The sequence below is a fragment of the Linepithema humile genome, chromosome 7 (assembly GCF_040581485.1).
Source record: "Linepithema humile isolate Giens D197 chromosome 7, Lhum_UNIL_v1.0, whole genome shotgun sequence".
In the NCBI taxonomy this organism is placed as follows: domain Eukaryota; kingdom Metazoa; phylum Arthropoda; class Insecta; order Hymenoptera; family Formicidae; genus Linepithema; species Linepithema humile.
The window spans coordinates 7,771,661-7,794,187 of record NC_090134.1 but is presented as its reverse complement, the minus strand read 5'-3'; the positions used below and the strand labels follow the sequence as shown (position 1 = coordinate 7,794,187).

At 34.9% G+C, this 22,527-nt stretch overlaps 3 protein-coding genes across 5 annotated transcripts in view; 1 reads left to right on the top strand and 2 right to left on the bottom strand.

Annotated features, from left to right (window-relative positions):
- Positions 1 to 19,155, top strand: part of LOC105675684 (G-protein coupled receptor Mth2-like) — a 76,130-nt gene extending 56,975 nt beyond the window's left edge. Inside the window, exons 1-6 of one of the 2 annotated variants that reach the window (XM_012372992.2) lie at positions 9,340 to 13,261; positions 13,900 to 14,147; positions 15,466 to 15,638; positions 15,886 to 16,119; positions 16,693 to 16,956; positions 17,363 to 19,155. In XM_012372992.2, the coding sequence (XP_012228415.1) occupies positions 13,133 to 13,261; positions 13,900 to 14,147; positions 15,466 to 15,638; positions 15,886 to 16,119; positions 16,693 to 16,956; positions 17,363 to 17,853 (1,539 nt within the window). In that variant the 5' untranslated portion in view covers positions 9,340 to 13,132 and the 3' untranslated portion in view covers positions 17,854 to 19,155. Of the gene's footprint in view, positions 1 to 9,339; positions 13,262 to 13,899; positions 14,148 to 15,465; positions 15,639 to 15,885; positions 16,120 to 16,692; positions 16,957 to 17,362 lie in introns of those variants that run through there. The other variant, XM_067359869.1, reaches the window with a different exon arrangement.
- Positions 734 to 7,714, bottom strand: LOC105675679 (aminopeptidase N). 2 transcript variants are annotated; one of them, XM_012372971.2, is made up of 12 exons: positions 7,608 to 7,677; positions 5,877 to 6,365; positions 5,202 to 5,663; positions 4,485 to 4,674; positions 3,867 to 4,014; positions 3,539 to 3,620; positions 2,992 to 3,365; positions 2,568 to 2,842; positions 1,673 to 1,872; positions 1,253 to 1,546; positions 1,089 to 1,158; positions 734 to 1,014 (listed from the first exon to the last, which is right to left on the bottom strand). In XM_012372971.2, the coding sequence occupies exons 2-12, from the start codon at positions 6,341 to 6,343 to the stop codon at positions 877 to 879; spliced, it is 2,700 nt and encodes an 899-aa protein (XP_012228394.2). In that variant the 5' UTR covers positions 6,344 to 6,365; positions 7,608 to 7,677; the 3' UTR covers positions 734 to 876. The 2 variants fall into 2 exon arrangements, with proteins under 2 accessions (XP_012228394.2, XP_012228396.2); XM_012372973.2 differs by lacking the exons at positions 1,253 to 1,546; positions 1,673 to 1,872 and adding an exon at positions 6,646 to 6,814 and having other exon boundaries at positions 784 to 1,014; positions 7,608 to 7,714.
- Positions 19,134 to 22,147, bottom strand: LOC105675685 (inositol polyphosphate 5-phosphatase K). The gene is made up of 9 exons (XM_012372995.2): positions 21,840 to 22,147; positions 21,606 to 21,728; positions 21,461 to 21,541; positions 21,234 to 21,381; positions 21,002 to 21,177; positions 20,684 to 20,911; positions 20,446 to 20,602; positions 20,193 to 20,370; positions 19,134 to 20,121 (listed from the first exon to the last, which is right to left on the bottom strand). The coding sequence occupies exons 1-9, from the start codon at positions 21,863 to 21,865 to the stop codon at positions 19,952 to 19,954; spliced, it is 1,287 nt and encodes a 428-aa protein (XP_012228418.1). The 5' UTR covers positions 21,866 to 22,147; the 3' UTR covers positions 19,134 to 19,951.
- Positions 22,148 to 22,527: the final 380 nt, after the last annotated feature.

The window sequence follows — 22,527 nt, the reverse complement described above, 5'->3', positions numbered from 1 at the left end:
ATTCTATTAGTTTTCGCAACACTAAATCAAAAGTTTCAAGAATTTTCTTCGTAACAATTGATTTATTAAGAATCTCATAATTTTTAAAATGAAAAGAGTATTCAGATTTAATGATATTTATAAAATATGCCGAATCTTTGATTTTACTACAATTTTACTGTTGTACTTATGAACAATTTAATCTTATACACTGATCGTGATAAAATATATCACAGCGTGATTAAGTAAAATGAAATAAAATACAATATTGTAAATCGTGCGATACTCGGCTGTCGTACGCTGAAAGGCTGCAGATAGTTCACAGATTTTTAATGCCAAACGAAATGCAAAACAAACATACTTCTACTTACATTAGCAGATGAAAAATTGAATTCAACATTATATGTATCTTTGCTTCGCTGTTTATTATATAACGGAATAATTAATATATAGAGCGCAATATACATGACATATGTACATACTGACACGTAATATATTATATAATAATTTTAAAAATATCTATTGTGAATTTCTCTCAATAATATTTTTTGTTTAAAATTCTTCGTTATTTTTTTATTAGATTTTGGATTTTAAATATTAATATTTTATATATAAATAAAAATTTGCAGACTTCTTTTTGACGATACTAAGTTAGAAGTTTAATAAATTCTACTTGTCAAAAGATCACAAGACTTTATCATTTTATAGAAATCCATCAATGGTTCAAATCATTGACACGACATAAAAATTATAAAAATATACAAACATTAGGAAAAATTAAAAATATATAATAAATTATTAAACTATTTTGTAATACACAGTTGTAATATGAAAAATTATTTATAATAATAATATATCGCAAAGTGCTATCCTCTCGACATAGATTTAGTCGATTGATTAATTATTCAAATTATCATACTTGTTGCCGAATATGTTGTTAAAACTCTTCTTTAAATCGCGGATCTCTTGCCGCCGTTGCTCTATCTTATCATCATATAGGTAATTATTAGTAGAAACGTCCACAAATACAGATAACTGAAACAAATGAGAATGTAAATTTAGAGAGCGAAAGCGCACGCGCACGGCAAATGTATAAATTGCGAAATTACTTCATCAAGTTTTTTCTCGTCATATAGATTTTCAAGAATGATATCAATTATGTGATTCGTAGGTACTAACCTGGAACAGTAAAACAATATATTTATATGAGTGATTATAAACTTTCGTTTATTTAATAATATATAATATTTAGTGATATATAAAATGCCATTACTTGAATAATACAGGCTCATTTAGAATATAAGAAAATAATTGATGGTTGTGGATGTGTTGCTTTATAACATTACTAATAAAATCAGATAGATCCCTCTTTCTTATTAACGTATTGTCGTTTACTAATTTATTTAAAAACTCAATGACGACAATAGTATGTTCAGTGCAAGATAAAGAATCTAAAATTGTTTTGTTTTTTCTTTGCATGTATAACCAGAATACTTCGTGCCAAATTTTAACGTTTGTTGCCTTCAAACCGAAACAGAACGTCGAATCTTCCCACCACGGCAAAATTCTAAAATATCCATAAGAAAAAAAATACTTGTTAATATATAATAGCATACTAATTTATGAATCATTGCATGAACGAGATGCAAGAAATGCACAGTTATAATATAATTGTGATTGTAAGAAAAATTACTGGTGTTTTGTGGGATGTGCGATATACTGCTTCAATTTATTGCCAAACGTGTTTCTACATGTCGGATTACCGAGAGTACATGCGTGGCTTACTAGATTCAGCCTTGCTATTTTTGAAAGATCATTATCGTGAAAATTTTTAGAATTTTCCTGGTATCCTATTTCATTAAGAATACCATCGAAATAACTGGCCAAGTACATCTATAAAAATAATTAAATACTATAAATTTTTAAACGATTTATTGTTATTTATGAACAGACATAATTGATGTATGAATTTACAATTATTTATTATAATTTTTATTTATATCAAAATGACTATTATGGAGTTATAAAATTTTTTGTTTCTCTTTGCATTATATGAGAAGGAAATACTATATCTAAATATTTATGTAATTTTATGTAAGAGAGCTGTATTATTGTATTTTAATATTCAACTGTTACTAAAATATTGGTTTCAAATATCTTATTTTTAAGTTTATTTATTGTTAAATAAAATGTTTTTCTTATAATAGGTGATTATATGTTATGTTAAAATGAATTAATTTCTTTACAAAGTTATACTTTAATTGTAGCCGTATGTTTATTCACAGCTTTTACGGAGTAGCAAAATCGCAGAGATAAATTGAGATAATAATAAACATTTATGATTCTAAAATTGAATGGAATGCTCTCTATTCAATTTGTAAATTTGAAATTGATGTGTAATATTAAGACAAATATTTGACAATTAAAAGACGTAATTAAATATATTTTGTGCCAATAATTCATATTCTTCTAAATTACACTATTTACCGATTATTATGAATATAAACCGATATTTGATACGCACACACATTACAATTTAATACCAAATATCTTTCACTAATAGTCTACATAAAATTTTGGTTATCTACCTGAAACTGTTTACTCTCAGGAAATGAGAAGTACACCGACAGATCATCCAAACAATTTAGCATGGGAACCCATGGTATATAATTTTTTTCTCGTGATAGATAACTTGTTACAAACGAGAATAAGGCCCAATCAATTTCCCCTTTTTTGAACATATCACATATGTCATCGATAATTTGTGCACGATTTAGTACGTGTATACTTAAGTGATCCTTATTCTTTAAGTAATTCCCAAGTTGTTCCCAATTGGTACGATCATAATAGACACGATAATATCCTATACAATATACAGCAATTCCATAATAATATTTCACTTACGTGTATTACGTTTATGAGAGATGCAACATTTTAATATAACAAATTGTACTTGCAGAATATTATTTATGAAAAATTTATTACATTACCTTTATTGTGATCAATACTTACCAGTTTCTTGCAAATTAACTATAATCCATTCATCGGGATTTGTTTTTATACTTATTGTTTCATTCTCCGGTCCCAGCCATAAAGTAGGGGTAGTTTCATGAAAAGTAAGAGATGACCTTGTAGTCCAGGTCACAGGAATCCACCACTTGGAAGAGTTAGATATCATATCAGATACGTCAAATGTGTTGTAAGGTTGCTGCGAAATAAGCGTTTTGCCAGTAACGTAATCTCGCGTCACGGTCACCAAAGGAAAACTCTTTTGCGTTATCCAAGTATCCATCACTTTTTTAATATCAACTTTCGACTCTGATGTAGCGTTTAGAGCAGCTTGCATAGCAGACCATAAATCGTCCGTAGTAAACAGTCTATACTTACTAAATATGCAAAATAACATTGTCATTAGTGAACATAGCAATAAATTTTATGTCAGGAAATATTTATAACTGCATTATTTGTAATTTTTATTTACTTTAATATAAATTAATGTATGAATATTATTAATACGATAGATATTTTGTACGATATGTATATTTCAAGTATTACTCACTGTCGGTTTAAAAATTTAATGACACCTTTTCGAAATGTTTCTTCTCCCATTATATGTTGCAACATACGCAATAAAACAGATCCTATAATTTACACCAAAGTAATAAATATTAAGTATGTTAGAAATATATTTACTTTAACATCCGGAAGTTTTTGAATATTTGTAATTCGCAAAGGGTGATTCATTAAAAATATTGAATATGTTTGTATTCACTTTTGTAGATTAGCGTTAGTGTATAAATGTGTATTTCAGATAAATATGTTACATTTAAAATTAAATTTGCGGATGGCTGTTTAAGTGTAAATTTATTTTAACTAAATCATCATACCTTTACGGTAAAGATAGTACCTAATGTAACTGTTTGTTGAACTGTTGATTTCGTGCAAAACAGGAAGCATTATATTATGATCTTCGCGCATCGAATTATGTAAATTTTCCACAACTATGAAGAACATTTCATGCCATTCCGTATGTATCTAGAGAAAAATAAGCCATGTTTGAATATCTTGTCACAAAAAATGCTAGCGTATTAAGTGCATGAACTAGCTTGCTTTAAAAAGAGTTTTCTCTTACTATGATTTATTATATAATATTTACGATACAGATTTAAAAGACCATATCATTTCAGACAACACACACACAAGATGTCTTTTTAAATGATATATCACGCTATTACTTCACATCATATATCATTAAAACCATTTCGAAAAAATTATGATGCCCAAAATCATTTAACACATATGTGTATCATTTTCTATATATATTGTTGATAAGTAAATACATTAGATTTCAAGTATATATAAATAAAAATTTCAGCATACGATTAATTTAGTCGTAATGGTTCCAAATAACTTTCGAAATTTGTGTATTTTGTGAATTGTTATTCGTATTGTACGGCGATATTAAATGTTATGTTTTTTGAGTTTGCATTAAAATATAAAATTACCTGATCCAAAACATAGTGCAAGAAGAACAAAGCAAAACTTCGGCGTAGCCATGAGTGAGTCCTCAAATTGTGGGCTGGTGTTATTATACCACTAAACCATACAAGTGCTATATCATATGCTACTTGATATGCCACTCTTTTTTTGACAGCAGTATCCTGTAGCGTCTTATCGTACATAACATCGAATTCACTAAAAATCATTTTACGTCATATAATTGAGAAAACAGTTTTTGTTAGAGCTGGGTTTATTTATAGGTACAATGTTTTTCATAGTTAAAGTTCTAATATAGAAAAATCTTCGCGAGTGACTTGGATTGGTCCCGTTTTGTTCTTTTGGTTTAATGATCAACTTGGATGCAAAAATACCTACATTGTGCTACATTAATGTGTCTTATGAATTATATTTTAATTGATTTATAAACTCTTTTATGGATATCAAAGGAAAGATCAATTCACGTTCTTGTATGTACTTTTAACTATTGCATAAAGTAAAACGCGACATGTTATAATATTTTATGAATTAAAAAAAAAGAAATTTACATATAATTCTGAGTTAATAATTAGATGCAAAAATTTAGATAAATATAAAATTTTTCTGTAGTTAATTTTAATCTTATTAAGACAAAGTAATTAATCTTTGTAGCGATTAAACTATTTTTTAAATCTTTTTCAAATTAACATTTATATTTATTGTCTATTTTCCATTGCATATGTTACCAGTAAATAATGATTCCTAAATGTGCCTCAGTTTGTGCCTTCCATATTATGACGTGATCAATCTTTGAAATTTTTGGAGAAACATTTGTGTATTGGAGTAAGTGCTTTGGCACTTCGGCGGCAATACTGTGCATAAATGATAGAGTAAACGTTGTATTGGTTTTGCACCATGTGTGAATGATAGGTGCGGTTAGGTTTGGCTGATGAATATTAGTCAACGGCAAAAGTGCAATCACCAATTGGTTTGTGGTCATTATAGGAGTGGTATGAAATTTTGACCATATCGTAAATGTATCATCTGAATCATCATTATACTGTCTTAACAACTGCGTATTTGACAAAGCCATGTATGTCTTAGAATGCTTCACTGTGATGTTGAAGGTGGCTATGAATTCTGGTTTATCCCAGCATGGAAACAATTGTCGGGCTGCACGGTTTCCGAATCGCGTTAAAATTACCCGCCTAAAACGTGTATTAAACAAATTTTTTAACCATTTCTTGCAAATATAGATATTATAGGAAATTGTCTTCTTGAAAATTATATAATATAATATATGATAATAAATTTATGGAACACAATATCTACATAATACAATGATACACGCAAGAACTTATGCGCTTAATATTAGCTTGTCAATATACAAATGTGAAGTAAAATAGTTGATTTATACTCACCCGTATTGTGGATACAATGTGTCGTAAAGCTTATGTGGGAAGAAGCTTTGATAGAAATTGTCTTGAGAAGTGGATTTAAATTTAAGGCACAGGGTATACCTTCCAAGTGGCACAAATTCTTCGAAATACGTTATCAAATTTTCCCATTTATTTATATGATAGCCCACAATAGAGAATCCCTGATCATTAATCAGCCTTGTCCACGAACTATTTATTTCTAAATTTTTTGCATTTAGAATAAGAGCTGGATTCGTAGAAAGAATATTAACGTCGATATAGACTTCACCGACGATGGATGTATTCCATGGATAGGATAATTCGGTATTCACTGTTAGTTTGACTTCATAATGCATCGGATATACAACGTTCGGCAATTGATATTGCTGTGTGTACTCGTCCTCATATCCTCCTGGCTCGGCCAATATTAACCCGATACTCAGAAACAATATCACTTCTATATAACCCATGCTATTTCCTTTTTTTTTAAATCTACACAAATATTTGTAGCTTTTGTTAGAGAAAGAAATTGTAATGATCATGATATGTGTCCGATCTAAGGTGATTCTAGGAAAATGAAACTATATCCATCGAAAATATTTGAACCAAGTTCTACTATGATATAATTAAATATTCTCGATAATTTGTTTATATATAAAAGTTATGTTAAAATTGAAACAATGCTTTATAAAATAATTAACTTTAATTGTCGTGTTATAGCCACAAATCGTTAATGCCGAAAAATGTTATTGGAATTACAATATTGTCTTACCGTATCGAAGAACTACCGTTGACTGGCAACAGTATCAACATTTGATGTCATTATATAAGTACAGTATTGTCAGGAAAATATATTTTCTAAGGTCACGCGTAGTAGGTGTTCTTACAGCCAACGAATTCTCAATATGTACATAGGATATTTCTTACTAACATTCTTTTTTCTGAAACCGCGAGTGTTGACTTAACTTTTCCATGATAAATATTGTCATCAAATTGCTTTTAGTTATAAGCAATTAAAAATGAAAAGATTTAATATAATTAAATTGTAGAAAACAAATAAATAATAACCTTAAGTTGCACTTTTAATTACAATATTCGTTTTTTATTTAAAAAATTAATATATTATAAATATTAAGACTGAACATTATATGTATAATTTATATATGAAAATATTAACTTTTTTGCATAATTAAAACAATCGGTTTTAATAATGTCGCATATAGTACTAGAAAAACTTTGATTAGAAAAATTTTTCTAAAAGTATAAGAATTGAGTAAAATCATACAATTGTAATTAATGAAAAACGCAAAATATCACAAGATTTTACCATTTTTTTAAAATACGTTAATGATTCAAATTATTAATATAACATAAAAATTATAAAAGGCCCAATCGGTATATCCTTTTCTGAATATATCACATAATTTTAATAAAAGAAAAGCATTAAAAGCTAATATAACTCACAGATGATTTTGAAAGAAATAAAACTTTTTTTATGTTTATCTTTTAAATCAATTTGAATTGTGCTTTATAAAATTTCTTGCAATTTTTAGATAGAAAAATATCTAAATATTTTATACTATTGATGTTTCACTCATATATTAAAATAAGAACACAGTTTTTTACAAGTAATGAAATAAATTAAAGTTAACGCTTTCTTGATTACTGAGTCATTAATCTATTAATCTTAACTAAGTCGAAGATATGTATCAGAATAATCGTAAATTGTCTTACCATCTTGAAGGATCACCAGTGACTGCGAGCAATATCCGTACCAGCACAACAGGCACTCTATTGTCGTGTGATTGTATTTTAATATCGTGTCTTACTAAACGGACATAAATATGTACATCAAAATCTATAGGATGTCTTTAAAATAACCGTATTTTATGAATTGTATTCTTTGGCTAGATTTTATTGGATTTTTTTATATTCCGTATTAAATATGAATTTATTGCTCTTGTGTTCTAAGCAATTCAAAATAAAGAGCATAATTTAAAAAGTATAAAAAACAAGTAAATAATAATGTCATATTTTTTTGTCAAAATTTTAAGTTTTAATTTTAATATCAGCTTCAACCTTTAAATTGTAGAAAACTGTGTGCAATTTTTTTTGTATTTACATAATTTACATGTTAAAATTATTAAGACTGGATTAATGATTGTATAAACAAGATATCTTATATTGAGTAATTAAATTAATCGGTTTTAGTAAAGTATTGTGTGTGCATAATACACTTCAGGTAATAAGCTGAATAATATGGTCAACAGTTGAACTTTTATATAAATTTTTTATATAAAAAGTAATAACAAGTCAAATAATTTCGGTATTTTTGCAATACGCCAATTTCAATCTTTTCTAGCTAGTTTATTTGCATTTATCCATAGCAAAGTATCCGCATTTATTTTCTATTAATTGACATTATATTGTATTGTGTTATATAATTAAATTCGCAAAACATTATTTTACTAATCGACATTTTGTAGCACTAACTTACTCTAAACGGCAATGTTATTTGCCGATAGTATCGATATGGCTATATCATTTTAACTGTAAAATAAATATAGTTAATTGTATTGAATTTGAGTCGGTAAGTGAAAAACATCGAGGAATAAGCGCATTCAGACTTCTCGTCGAGATCACTTAAATATACTACATTACTGACTGCTTGAGCTTCGAAGTTTACAAGATATCGTAACAGAGAGCGGTATACTTCGTGATAAGACGTAAATAATGTTCTCAATAGAAATTTACTATATACCTACAGTGAGCAACGTCAATATCATAGAATTTTTTCCTTCTTTTATTATTATATTATTTTAAATGTTTTCGTTGCCTATTTAATATATCTAATTTTGCTCCGAATTATAATTAAGGTTATAATAATCTTCTGCTTCAGACTGCAAATTCAACTACAATTTTAAATTACTTAGAGTTAGCTCTTACTTAGAGTTAGCTCTTCTGTTTTCAACAATAAAAAAGAACGTAAAGAATTCCCGCAAGGATGACTGAATCGCACAGTTATTTGGGCTTAGCAAACCCACGGACCTGAGCTCACATACTGCGGTCACACATATACATTTATACATACACAACTGATTAAGCGTATTACAAGGAACACGGTTTAAAAGCGCGAACGAAAGAAGAAAAGAACTTTACAAGAGAGAAATCCGACCTGGCAAGATGAGCTCGATTTCAACTCTATCTTTTTTTTATTAATAAATAAAAAAAAATGCACATGAAGTCGGCATTAAACTCTTCACTTGATTATCTATATGTTTTTAATTTAAATAAATTATTTTAATCTTTACGTTGCGTTATAATTATTTTATTTTAATCTTTATTTTATTGCAATAATCTTATTGTGGAAAGATATAAAACTCTAAAATTTTTAATCGGAATTCTCTCTGCGTCAAACTCAATTAAAAAATATTTCTATTATCAAATTATATTTTTATTATAAATATATGGATCGATTCCACTGCTTCTTCGTCTTTTCTCTTTAAAATTTATTATTTTTATTCTTTTAATTATATTTTATATTCTAACTCTAAAAAAGAAATCTATCGCTGTGATTAGATGCAAATTGAACTGTCTAATTTTTGCTATATAGAGCTTCTCTTTGGGGAAGTTTCAATCTAGAATAGCTATGCGATCTCATTTATTGTTTTTCTTACATAACATCGATGCGGAACTTCCTTTGACGTAGGAAGTCCTGCACGTCACGATCGCGGATTTTCTATTAGCGCACCTACACGCACCTCTGCGCGTCATCGAATTTTTTCGCTTTCGCATTTTTCATTTCACCAGATGTACGTAGACGTTCTGCGTTCTCTGCGTCAGTTTCTATCTGAAAAGACGTAGCACAGTCGTCGTTTACAGTATTTATAGCCAGACGCCTGGTTTCAGGCCCAGCTTTATCATTCGTTATGACACAATCGATATTCGATTATACGAAACTCCCTCGATATCGCACTCAACGGAATCGCGCGAATGACGGAGTTGTGATACGATTATTAAGCTCGATGGCGCTAAACTCACGCAGTTACGATCTACTTTCATAGGTACATATATTTGATCTTTAAACTCAGGCTTAAGCCGGCTAAAGTAAACTCGAAGTTCCGCCCACACGAAAATCGAGTTTACTTCTGAACGATGAATCGACTCGCTCGAATTTGGATCTTGTAAACAATGCTCGTTTTAAAAAGAATTCTGCAAGCAAAGCTCGTTCCGAGAGACGATACCGCAAATTACATTCATACTTGCATCTGTGTGCTATAGGTAGCGTCAGATTACAGATACAAGATAATTATTGCATTAATTACCTTTCCGGATTTACATCTTCTGTTTTTGCAAAAATTCTTCTCGGCGTTATTACGTAACGCTAATCAACTCTGGATGTTTATTTCGATGTCGAGGTTTCAATGTGAATTCGAACTTCTTTCTCTCTCTTCCTCCCCCCCTCTCTCTTATTTTTCTGCCATTTTATCTCTATAGTGGCTATTTATTCTGTAACAACACACACATTTTAAAAGATTAATATTTCCTAGACACAAGGTGTTAACGTTTGCATCACAGTGCAAATTGAAATAGAAGCGCAGTCTAATTCCGCGTTGTGTGTTGTTCTACGTTGTTTTATGTTGTAATAGTTTGTAAAACTGACGTAACCTCTATTTATCCTCCATCTGTTGCACCCCGTCGTTCAATATACATAAAACTCATTACAAAGTGCAACGAGTAGATGTACGATCCACGTGGAAAGTCTAGGTTTGATTAAGTAAACCTTTCGGAGAAATGTAAGTTGAATATTCGATCGGTGGTAATCGATATCAATCAGTTTGCTGGAGGTCCGAACAGGCAAATGACGTAGTGACGCGTCAGCAATTACGTCGCTTTCGACGAATCTCGTTGGCGTCACTTCCTACAAGACTGAAATTTACTCCATTACTTACGACTGTTTCCTCTCTCGTCCATTAAAGATAAAAATAGTGCGAGAGCTTGCAAAAAATTTCGTCCTCACGACGATAAAAATGATTGCGTTACTTGACATACATAAAAATTCCTAAAACTTTCTACAACCGTGTATTTACATTATTCTTAATCACGCTGATGGTGTAATGCAATAATGTGGTTATAGCGTTCAAGTGCTTCCGTTATCACGAAAAAAGCACGTATGATGCGTCAGATGTTCGTGCGATAAGCTTAGATTTTCTGGCAGAAGGTCCATTTGCTTTTATCACCGCGGAAAGGGAGAGTCGAGAGAGCAGCGTTAATTGGGACATCTGACATTAGTTGACTTTCGGCGGTGTCCTTTGTAACTTTTCATTGAAAGGATTACGATGAATGCTCGACGGATGACGCATCCGAGTCCACGCGTGACACTTTCTGTAAACATTGATATTTGCAGTTTACGCGCAACGAATCTACGTAATTAGCGTAGGTAGGTAGTTCGATTCGCGTCTTGCCGTAGTATGATTTTCGCCACGCTCAGCGTATTTGCTGGCGAGCGTCATAATCAACGCTGACGATAAACTTAGCCAAGTGTTCTTAAGGGCCGGTCTTTCCGGGAACGGCACAGGTTGCGCGATTATTTAGCGAATCAACCGGATCGAGTAAATATCTGCCTATCGATAAAACACCGGCGAGTAAAAAATACTTTCGGTATATCACGGCATACATACATACGAGCCATCGGCACGTCCGTCCGACCGTCCGTCCGCATGTGCATCGCGAGGCGCGAAAGATCGCTCTCTTGCTGTCTCATTCGATAAAGGCGCGCGCGGATCGAGCGTTCGACCAGTCAGTTCTGGGACGTCGATCGGTGAGCCGCGTGTCGCGTAGATCTTGTTGATCGCCGGGCACGCTATCCGACTGATTGATTTTCGATTATCGCGCCTGCCGGAGAGATTACTCGTTCAAAGTGAGAGAGAAAAATATTCGCGGAGGATTCTCGCGAATAATAATATAAAATCGATTGGAATCACAAGTGGAAAACATCTTGGATAAAGTGTTAAGATTTGAAAGAGAAAAATAATTGAAGTCGCTATAGATAAAATCTATAAATAGACGATTGTACGATTGAAGTGCGATAGGCGTGAATCTCTGCTTGATAATTTGTTTCACGATATAAGAGTGTTCGATAATTCACGTAGAAATCACGTCGCGCAGGAAGTCACGTGTGTGCGCCGTAGAATTTCCAAAAATTTCTCGCAAGTAAGCTTCTCGATATATTCGAATTCGAAGACGTCGAAAGTCGATGTTGGGAATAAGAGGATTAATCAAGAACGAATTAATAATTCGTGGCTACAGGACGCAGCGTTAAGATCCGCTGTTCGCCGCTCTTTATGATCTGCTTCGCGACTGATGAAGTAGCGGTAAGGCAGGTCAATGACCATACGTCATCAAGCAATCGCTTGTCATTTCGATACGACAGTGGTCCGCTCGCCGATTTTCGAAAGTAACGCCTCGTCAACGAAATCGAGTGTCGCCGCAATTCGATTCTGCTTCCGAAATTACTATGCAGATGAGAGATCGTCTCTCAAGGTTTTTACTTGAAAAAAGCTTTAAAAAAGCCGGTATCTCAGTTATAGATAAAATTTTATGCGCACGAGAACAATATTGTTTTGCAACGAAATCCGACCGAGGTCCCAACTATCCGATAACATCTTCATTGCTGACGCCATAGGTGTCTGGAACGTCTCGCGTCCCGGCAGGGATTTCCGGATGACTTAATACGCACATTGACTTTCAGCGTGATTGATGAGACGTGTCATTCGGCGAAGAAATCGTTAAAGAAACAGTACTGATAAAAGTGCGGTTCAAAAGTAACAAGACGATAGTCGATTGCTAGTCTCGATTCTGCAAATCTCGGATTCACCTGTTCGATCGATTCGCGTAGCCGGCAACGCAAAAGCAAAGCGAGATCGATAATTAACACTGACGCCGATTAAACAAATAAGACCGTACGCATCACAGGAAAGACTTATCGGCGAGTGCAAGCAGGGGTGTGACGAGATAAATGTGCAAGATCTAATCCGATATCGAAGTGACGAAAGGTGGGCGAAGGCGCCTGTCTCGTCGCCGGGACGGACATCACACGGTCTAAACGTGTCCGCCTAATCTGGAGCAAGGTCAAACTGTCATTCGTAAAGTCCAAGAATTGCAGAATCCAAAGTTCGATTATGCCCGCCAGATGTGTATTTAGGAGTTGATGCGATATAAATATTCATTGCGAGGCCCCGAGATACGATTCGATTAATATGATGGATTTCGATAAGACGCTGCAATTCTTCAGGATGCGTTTCCTTCGTATTTGCATCCTAGTGTGTTTATCAGCGTCAATTGCGCACGCGGGTGACGTAACAGCCATTATACATTCGATCCCATTGGTAAGTGTAACTTCGATATATTTCCATGATACAAAACTTAAATGTCATATTTATTTGTCTGAAGCCAAAACTGCTATTCATCTCGCAAAGTTATATATATAGAAAGGTCGCTCCTGATACCTGTTTCTTGATATTATCCAGATAATCCCGGTTTTGCGCAGACACCTAATTTATGATCTTTCGTAATTCGCGAAGTTGCTTAAAAAAATTGGGCGACTGAGAAATGGAATGTTTCAAACGAGAAAATATTCGTAACGCGTTTTGATCGTAAATCAACACAAGCATTATGCATTCAACTTATACTCAGTTAATTTATGCTTGTATACATTTATTGTATTCTACTTAGCAATCTTCGCTCATTTACACGGAAACATTAGTTTTGCAAGCAACTCTACGATCGCTGTTGAACAAACATTGAATATTCTAATCTCAGCCTCTGAAATCTCGCAAACCAGTTTCCGCAAATGACACGTTTACATGCCTCCGACAATTTATATCGCGATTCACGTCATTATCCCCGTTTACATTCAACGACGCGTCTCAGGCTGTGCTCTGGAGTATAAAAGTATTCATTGTTTTAACGGCTCTGCGAATCGTTGGTCGCGGCAGTCGCGAAATACTTTTGATCTTTATTTTAGCAAAACGGGACTTACGACGTGCCGGAGGAATTCATCGACAGGCATCTACCGTTGGTGGGAAAATGTTGTTCCGTGGACGAAGTCCTTGTGAAGAATGCGAAAGGAAATACCGTGTGCGTCGCCTCGAATGATTCATTGGCGATGCAGTTTTCACCTTTCTTCAGCGACTTTAATCGCTCCGGCGTGTTGGTGCCTGGCGACATGTATAGAGAATTCGTCGCTGTCATAGGAAACCCTTGCAAACGAAAGTACGTCTCGAATACGATCTGTTAAAGATTCGGATACTCGAATTTATCGAGCCATGTTACAAATTGCCTCTCCAAAGGTTGTCAGCTTACATAATTTGAGATGCGTAGACATCGTACTCTAGCGATATCCTTATCAATAGATCGAAACGTCAGTCGGCCATAAGATAAGACATTTTCATCGCATTGTATTAAATTAGTCGGTCCGAATTCCAATTCGTCCGATCGCGTTAGAATAAAAATATATTTGTGTGTTCATTTTCTCGCTTTGCGATAATTGTAAAGCTGAGGCAATACCATTACGTAGATAATGATAGATATGCAAAGATTGTAAGACGAAAATTATTTGTACCGCCTTTTCTGATGAAAGAAAATATTGATACTACGTACTGATAATTTTGCTTAACTCTTGATATTGCATTCCGTGGATATTTACGAGTCACGACGTATCGCAAAGGAGCAATTGAGTTACCTTAATGAAAGTAATTTACGACGTTAGAGTCGACACATACACTCGTCGTCGGTCCCGTATTCCGGAGATAACGTATCACCAATTTTTATTTCTTTTCTCCAGTAAAATGGTTGTATCGTGTCGCGATAATCGGCGGAGATGAAATCATAAAGTGACATTTAATCTCGTTGGACGAAACACGGCAGAAGACAATGACATCGCCATGCTATTGTTCGCGAGCTGTTGATAAGGAACGTACGTGTCACACATGAAAGTTAAAAATGTAATAATTATGTGTGCTCATTATATACGCATAAGCAATGATTACGAACGCGAATAACTTACGAAAGCCAGACAGATTTAGAAAAATATCGTAATTTCTGAATACCACTGCAGCCTTTTGGAGAAAATATTAGAGTATTTTTTATCACACAATTATTAAAATAAATTTTGTTAGATTTATAATAGTTAGTTTCTGTGGTTTGTAACATGGTTCGACGAATTGATTAATAACTTGATTTATGAATTTCCGTCAATAAATATAAATAGTTGTTTTGAAGAACGATACTCAATCTTGAGATAAACACGTTACTTTATTCCGCCACCGTAAAATATTATCGCAATTTCCGTGATAATCGGACATCCTTGGAGAGAATGATTTTTTCATGCGGCGTAACTCGTTTCTCATAGATAAATAATTACGGAGACGCGTTTCTCGGAAAAATCTAGCGCCGGTATCCTGGTACGATTTTAAGTTTTATTTATTTTTTAACATTCGACTTGTATATCTTTTTCAAGTCTGAGTTGCCTCCGTGAGCTCTTTAAGTTTGTACAGTCGCACGCGCACGTATTTGACGAAAAAATTTTCAGGTACATGTTAGATCCGGAGGAAGATAACAAAGATGAGTATTATTTATTGTTGAACGGTTCCATCTTCGCGCCGCACATCGATCACGTACCAATCATGCTCATGCCTGGTGAGGACTACTGTATGGAAATTGTGCCCAAACTGGGGCTCAGGGCGCTCGTTTGTTTTCCTGCAGGTATGCATCAGAGGAATTGAGAGTTAGAAAGGAAGCTTTCATAAATATTCTCTTTCTTTTTTCATCTGTATATTTTATACTTACTTAATATTTTTCTCAATTCTATCACTCCGAGAAAAATAATTTTTATTCATTCGCACTGTGATTTATGTAAAAGATTCATATATCACGAAACTTTGATTATCCATTAATATTTAATTTTTTTATGACTTTATGCTAATCTCTTAATGAAATGCAACAATTGCAGTTACCGTCGTGATGACTGCGGATGCGCGGGTCACGATTTACGCCTGCGGTCTCTTAATCTCAGTTCCGTTTTTTATTCTCACCATCGCGGCGTATGTGATAACGCCGCGGTTGAGGGACGTTCATGGGAAAGCTCTCTGCCATTATTGCGGCTGCTTGGCAGTGGCCTTCACTACTTTGGCCAATGCGCAACTCACGAGTTCGCAACTCTCGTCTGAAGTCTGCGTTAGCATAGGTAAGATAATTATCAGCGGTAAACGCGTGTAAACGTGACACTGTCGCAAAAACATATAGTTCTCTTGCAAATATTTTAGCAAAATAGTATGATATTTAGCTATTAAAAAAAAAAACTTTAGCTTTTGATCCAATTACGTTCTTGTCAGACTACTTAATTAGATTATAATGATTTTATAATAATTTTATAATGATTTTATAATGATTAAATGATCTAATTTTTAACCCTTTGCCCGCGGACGCCGTGTATACGCTATGGAAAACCATACGCTAGTAAAAAAATGTCTCCAACAAAAGTTTGGTCTATCACAGCGACCAAACTTCGGCGAAACGTACTGCACGACTTTCAATTGAAGCGCGTTGCAGATAAAGGGTTAATTAAATTTTTTACAAAAGCATTGTTAGATCGCGTTATAATATTTCCAAGAAATAGCTTTCATAATTAGCAGCGTCGCACTATCACTTTTTATCGAATTTGTCAGAATTTCGACGGCGTGCCGGTGCGATGATTCGCTTTAGGAAGTATGACGACACACGAATGACAGACAGACTGATTAAGAGACGGTGTTTTCAGCATTTGTCATCCAATTCTCATTCGTGGCCTGCTTTTTCTGGCTGAACGTGATGTGCATCGAGACTTGGTCATTAGTATGTCACCATGTAAACCATCGCGCGGAAAGGCGAATTCAACCAAAAACGTTGTTTTTCTATTACTCGATATGGGCATGGGGAACGTCGGCTATCCTTATTCTCGTCTCGATGGCGATGGATCTCAATCCCACGATACCCATGACCTACGTTAAGCCCACTTTCGGTGCCGACAGCTGCTGGTTCAAATGTGAGTCCATTTACAGAATTCGCATTGCGCGTCTCATCGTCATCGTCAGCATACATTAGCCATTTGCACGCATCAGCGAGGGCTTTGTATAAATACATTTTCTTGCAACACGATAGAATAAACGCGATTTAATTATCGTTATCGTTATTCATCGTGGAATTTATATTATCATAGTAAAAAATTGTCGCAACTCAAACCTCTCATTAAACATTCTCGTGCTTTATTAACATATTTCCTTGCAATTAGATAAAATTGATATATACGACTCGAGCGTAATCATTATTCGCGGAAGGTTGTAACAATTTCCACGTAGTAAAAAAAAATAAATCATAATTCAAGCTTCTCATCTAATTTCCTCGATAAATAACGGATCCGAGAAAATCGTTAATTATTATCGTTTCTGCAGCCGACACGGAAGCCATGCCTTATTTCTACGTGCCAGTCGGTCTGCTTCTGCTGGCGAATACGACCCTTTTCGTAATCACGGCCGTCAAGATCAGTCGCTATCAGCAGGAGCTCGCGCTAAGGCGCCTGGCGCGGAACCAGCACTCCGATCGAGAGGATCAAAGACTCTTCCGCAGACTCAAGCGGACCTTCATCGTCTGTTTGGTGCTCTTCTTTCTAATGGGACTCAACTGGTTGATGGAATTGATCTCGTGGTTGGCCGGCGGCGACCCTCTGGAGTGGTCGGCGTTCGACCTAGTGAACGCTCTTCAAGGCGTCCTCATCTTCGGCCTGTTCGTGCTGCGGAGGCCGATCAGAGACTTTGTCTGGCACCGGATACAAAAGCTGCGGGGAATCCATGCCACGGAACCGGAGCTGGGAAGCATGGACTTGACGTTGCTGCCCGTGATAAACGGCGGTCATTCCTTGCCCAGACAATCCCTTGTTCAATGATAGTTGGGCGGAACTAACAGATCGATCATTCTGGAAGTATATGATGCGTTCGATGCCGACCGAAGCGATATCGGCCGTGAACTTGACGCGATCGATACTGATAATGGCCCGGTGTAGGAAGGGCGAGAGTCGAATATATGGTTTTGCGATGACACGGAAGTCGCTTCAACCCTCGCTACGATGACGAAGTAGAACGGCTTTCTTGATGGACGGCGCTCGAGAGAAGACGTCAAGGAGTCAAATATCGCCGTGTTATCGATGTGATTACGTTGTAAGCTGCTCGAAAAAGTTAGAAGTTAGATCCGCTACGTTAGAACTTTCCTTCGAAAGAGATTATTTATATTTTATTGAAGCGTTCGATAAGTATAGTTCTAGTCCTCTTCAACATACGATGTGTCTATAATTATAAATATTATACAATGCGTATCTCGGCGAGCAGCGTGTTTTCTCTTCGATAAATCGCATTCACGTCGACACAGAGTGAATAAGATGATATTGTCATCGCACATATCGTTATATAAAAACGAAAAAAATTCTGCAAATAATGCTTTATGCAATAATTCTTGTGTCTTCTTCCACGAATTATCGCGATATTTGAGCGCTAATTATAGAACCGTGGGAAAAGAAGTAATGGCCATCAAAAACGGAGAGATAGAATAGGAGAATAAAAGAGACAGAATATGAACTCAAGGATCTCACATGATAAAAAACGCAATTGGCGTAATTATAACTCCAAGTGATACTTGACTACGTTTATCCATGTTAATCAAGAGTAAGAAACACAATTCTTTGTCACAGTAAATATGTATAATTATTACTGAGTAACTGCGACGTGGCGTAGCGTGATAACAATATTTATAGTTTTACTTCTTTTAGTCCTCGCTGCAAGTCGATATTCATATCGGTAGTGTATCACCCGCATCTTTGCACTTATAATGTCGCATTAATTCGTATTCGCATTCCATCGAATCCGACACAATGAATTGCGTCAATGTACGGCCACGTACTCAAAGTAGGTTGCATCAAATACGCGGAACATTTTATCGAATACTGGCACGTGAATTTGTTTATGGAAAACTGTGAATTCATTGTCATACATATCAATGTCACGTATCGCGTCCGACTATGGAATGCAGACTTTTGCACAATATTGTTGCCGCGGTTCATTGTTGCGTCGTTCCATGTAGCTTGCATTATTATTTATTGTCGTGACGAGTAAATTAATTTATTAAATAAATAAGACATAATAGAATGGTAAGGCGTAAATGAGCCGAGACGAATAAAAAATATTAATATTCTTTATTTGCGAATTCCCTTTAAAACCATTTATACATTTCTATACATTTGTTCGTGTAATTTGTTTCGACGGCGCTAGAAAAATAAAACGTTGTATGTGTGTTTGCACGATATACTATACGGGCGGCGTCAACTGCCACTTTGCCATAACCCAAAAAATTATTACGCTAAAGAAACAGTCACGAGCGCACTCGTACACAGTTAATCCATTAACACTGAGACGAGAAGCAGGAAAAAATCAATTATATACTTTGTTTCTTAGAAAGATACATAATTTTTTTAACACCAGCGTTAATGAATGGAAGATCTCATGTGCGGAATAATGTGGCGGTGCACTCACTGCAAGCTCTAAAGCGTACGATTAATACGCTGCAACGCACTCTAAGCGACACAGTCTGAGAGTACGAAAAAACCAGGTACCAAAAGTAACATTTAAACTCTACGTATCAAGCATCGTTTCGCAATGCTCTAAATTTATAAAATGTCTATATTATATCAAAAGCACCCTTTGATTAAAGGCCATATTTTTTGATTCACTTAATTTTTCTAAGAACAACTCGGAACTATGATTTCATCGTTAAAGCATTATCACAATTTCCAGCACAACTTGTGATTTAAGAAAGTGATAAAAAATCAGGCCAAGAAAGTACTATCATCTCTTCGCAATACAAAGCTGCACAATAATTGATATTTAATCTCTTGACAAAAAGACGAAAAGGTGTTTACACGCAAATTCTTAAGTGAATTGATTTTCCGTATTCCATTATAAAAAAATTTAAGTAAACGAAATATATTATTCAATCTATCTACGAGGCCCCGAAAATGCCGGACTCACACCCAGGATTTCGATGAGATCTCCACGTTGAGCTACATAAACCAGACAATATAAATCCAACGAACGAAGCGCTGTGTCATTGAAGAATATCCGTTCCATGTTCGCGTGTGGTTCAGTAGGAACTGACGTTGTTTTACCTAATACATAATTATTCAAATAACAACAATGATATCGACATAATTAAAGTATAATAAAATGAATCACTCACCGCGGCTGACGTATTCGTAAACGATATAATCGTCTAGACTAGAAAATTCGTTGGAAAAAAGACCTATCCAGTCACCATTGCTTGGTGTAAAATCTCTCTGCACTTTGTAAGATATAAAATTTTCCTCCACTGTACATTCTTGAAATTCCACGTTGTAGTCTTTTACATTAGGTCTGATCTGAAGTATTTCCATTTACATATGATCAGATAATGAGAGAGAAAGATAAGAAATATATATTGAAATTATTTTTACCGTGATATCGAACTCTCCAGTTACAGGTTTGTGATCCGAGACGCTGTAAGTGGGGTGACTCTTATAAGTATGTTGTTTTACATTAAGTTCTATGTCGTCATACATATCTATCGCGTTTACTTTGTACAAAATCCTGTCGGTCCAAGACGGTCTACGCCTGTGTGACAAAGAATTTATCAGAACTATTCACGATTTATATCTTATGTTTAATTGGTACTTCTAGATTTCTATAATTTACTTGAGATCAAATTCTTGGGACTCGAATTCATATTTGTAAGTAGGCGGAAATGTGATGCTCTCTTCACTTAGCTCGGCGAAAGCCTGTCCCTCTCTCATAACTATCTGCAACTGGTCTCTCTCGAGAAGCTCCTTTAGTTGTTTCTGCTTTACTAGTACGTCTATATCGGCGGCAGATAAATCTTCGCCGTTGAGCCGAAAGTTTAGGTCACCGATCCAAAATATGTAGCTAGTGAGAAACATATGTTACTAATATTACAGAAGATGTAGTTAATTCTATTTGATTGTAATGTCTCTTACAACGTAAAAATATTCATACTCGTGATATAATATTTTTGATGTATCAGGAGCGGTAAAAGTGTGATCTGTTACGATAGTATTGTAGTCTGAGATCCTTTCGGCCAGCAAGTGGTCATGAGGAGTTAGGTGCGTGTTCACCACGCAAATGTTAACTCCGTAAGCGTTCATCCTTACACTCACTGCACCCTTGTTTCCCTAAAAGCACTACTGTTAGTAGAGCAGGAATTTCTCTTTGCACAGTGCTTTCTTACCCACATGCCACCAAAACCTGTCTTGGTGTATTGAGTTTCTATTAATCTCAAGTATGTTAAATGCTTCCTTAAGCAAAAAGCATTCAAAACAAGACCTTGTAATCGTTGTGAACGTATCTTTACATAATCATATTGCTTCAACACATCTCTGGAAATATGACGGTAATTAATTATTATTCTTCATATTGCGCAATACAAGTTCAAGTAGCATATATTAATAGACTTACCTGAACGCTTTAGTCCAAGGATCTTCAAATAATATATAGTCCAACACTATGTTCTGTGGCTGTGATTTAACTTCTTGTAAGCTGAAGAAACATACGTTTCATCAGAACTAAATCAGACATGCAGAGAGAAGTTTAATAAACATACCCGATGAAATATAAGTCTGGCCATAGCTTTTGTTCACCGCAAGGTGTAATGCCCAAAAGTTGATGAAGATTTTGTCTGGAATCCGGAAACTTTGTAGCCACATTGTACGTGACGAAGTAAATTCTTCAAAAAGAGAGATATTGCGTGACAGTCGAGAACAAGGTGTTGCGTTGCTTTTTAAAAGATATAACCTACATAGAATTCATAGTAGAAACTGACTTATTTTCGATTTACCTGAGTCGTTCCGCCGTACGTGCCATTTCTGCGACTCGAACGCGGTTTCACGGAGAATTTATATAATTCACGTAGCGTGGACGAACGAGTTACGTCGCGGTGACTCCGCACAGTGGCAGATGATGGCTCATCGTTCGACAGGTTAGAAACGAGGTGGTGCGACGTGGTGAGCGCGCCGTACGCTCGCGTGATACTTTCACTCGGCTATGTCGAACGCGAGGAAACTGCCGTTCCGCCAACGAAACTCGTCGCTTTTCCCACCACGAATAACATCTGGACGTCCGATCGCTGCGGACTGACGCGTTTCTTGTTACGGAGCCATATTGTTGACAGATGTAGAGGGAAGATAGCTTTCTCCCACTACTGCCGTTGTGCCATGTGACGTCAAGTCTGTCATTATGTAGTCTGCCGCTTAAGCTGCAGTTACACGTGCGTGATCGAATGTAATATGCGATTAGTAGATTTTTTTACAGTTTGTCGTCGATCTTTTTAATCTTTCCAGCAAAAAGAGACGTGGCACAATCGACCAGTATCAGCTAATCAGCTGATCAGTTGATCAGTTGATCAGCTGATAATGACTGATTCTTTTACTAATCTGAAATCAATTTTTCTGACAAAAATCTGACGCTTGGAATGATAAGAAAATTATTTAATATTGTAGAATAATTAATATCAATTTTTAATTAGT

Bases quoted from the DNA above. Each gene is read 5' to 3' on its own strand.
- LOC105675685 (XM_012372995.2), bottom strand. From the start codon at position 21,865: ATGGCACGTACGGCGGAACGACTCAG. The intron at 21,178-21,233 runs GTAAGAAAGCAC...TAGTGCTTTTAG, and splicing joins CAGGTTTTGGTGGCATGTGG to GGAAACAAGGGTGCAGTGAG. The intron at 20,371-20,445 runs GTAAAAATAATT...GAAATACTTCAG, and splicing joins CTGGAGAGTTCGATATCACG to ATCAGACCTAATGTAAAAGA.
- LOC105675679 (XM_012372971.2), bottom strand. From the start codon at position 6,343: ATGGGTTATATAGAAGTGATATTGTTTCTGAGTATCGGGTTAATATTG. The intron at 5,664-5,876 runs GTGAGTATAAAT...TACACGTTTTAG, and splicing joins ACATTGTATCCACAATACGG to GCGGGTAATTTTAACGCGAT. The intron at 2,843-2,991 runs GTAAGTATTGAT...TATATTGTATAG, and splicing joins AGTTAATTTGCAAGAAACTG to GATATTATCGTGTCTATTAT.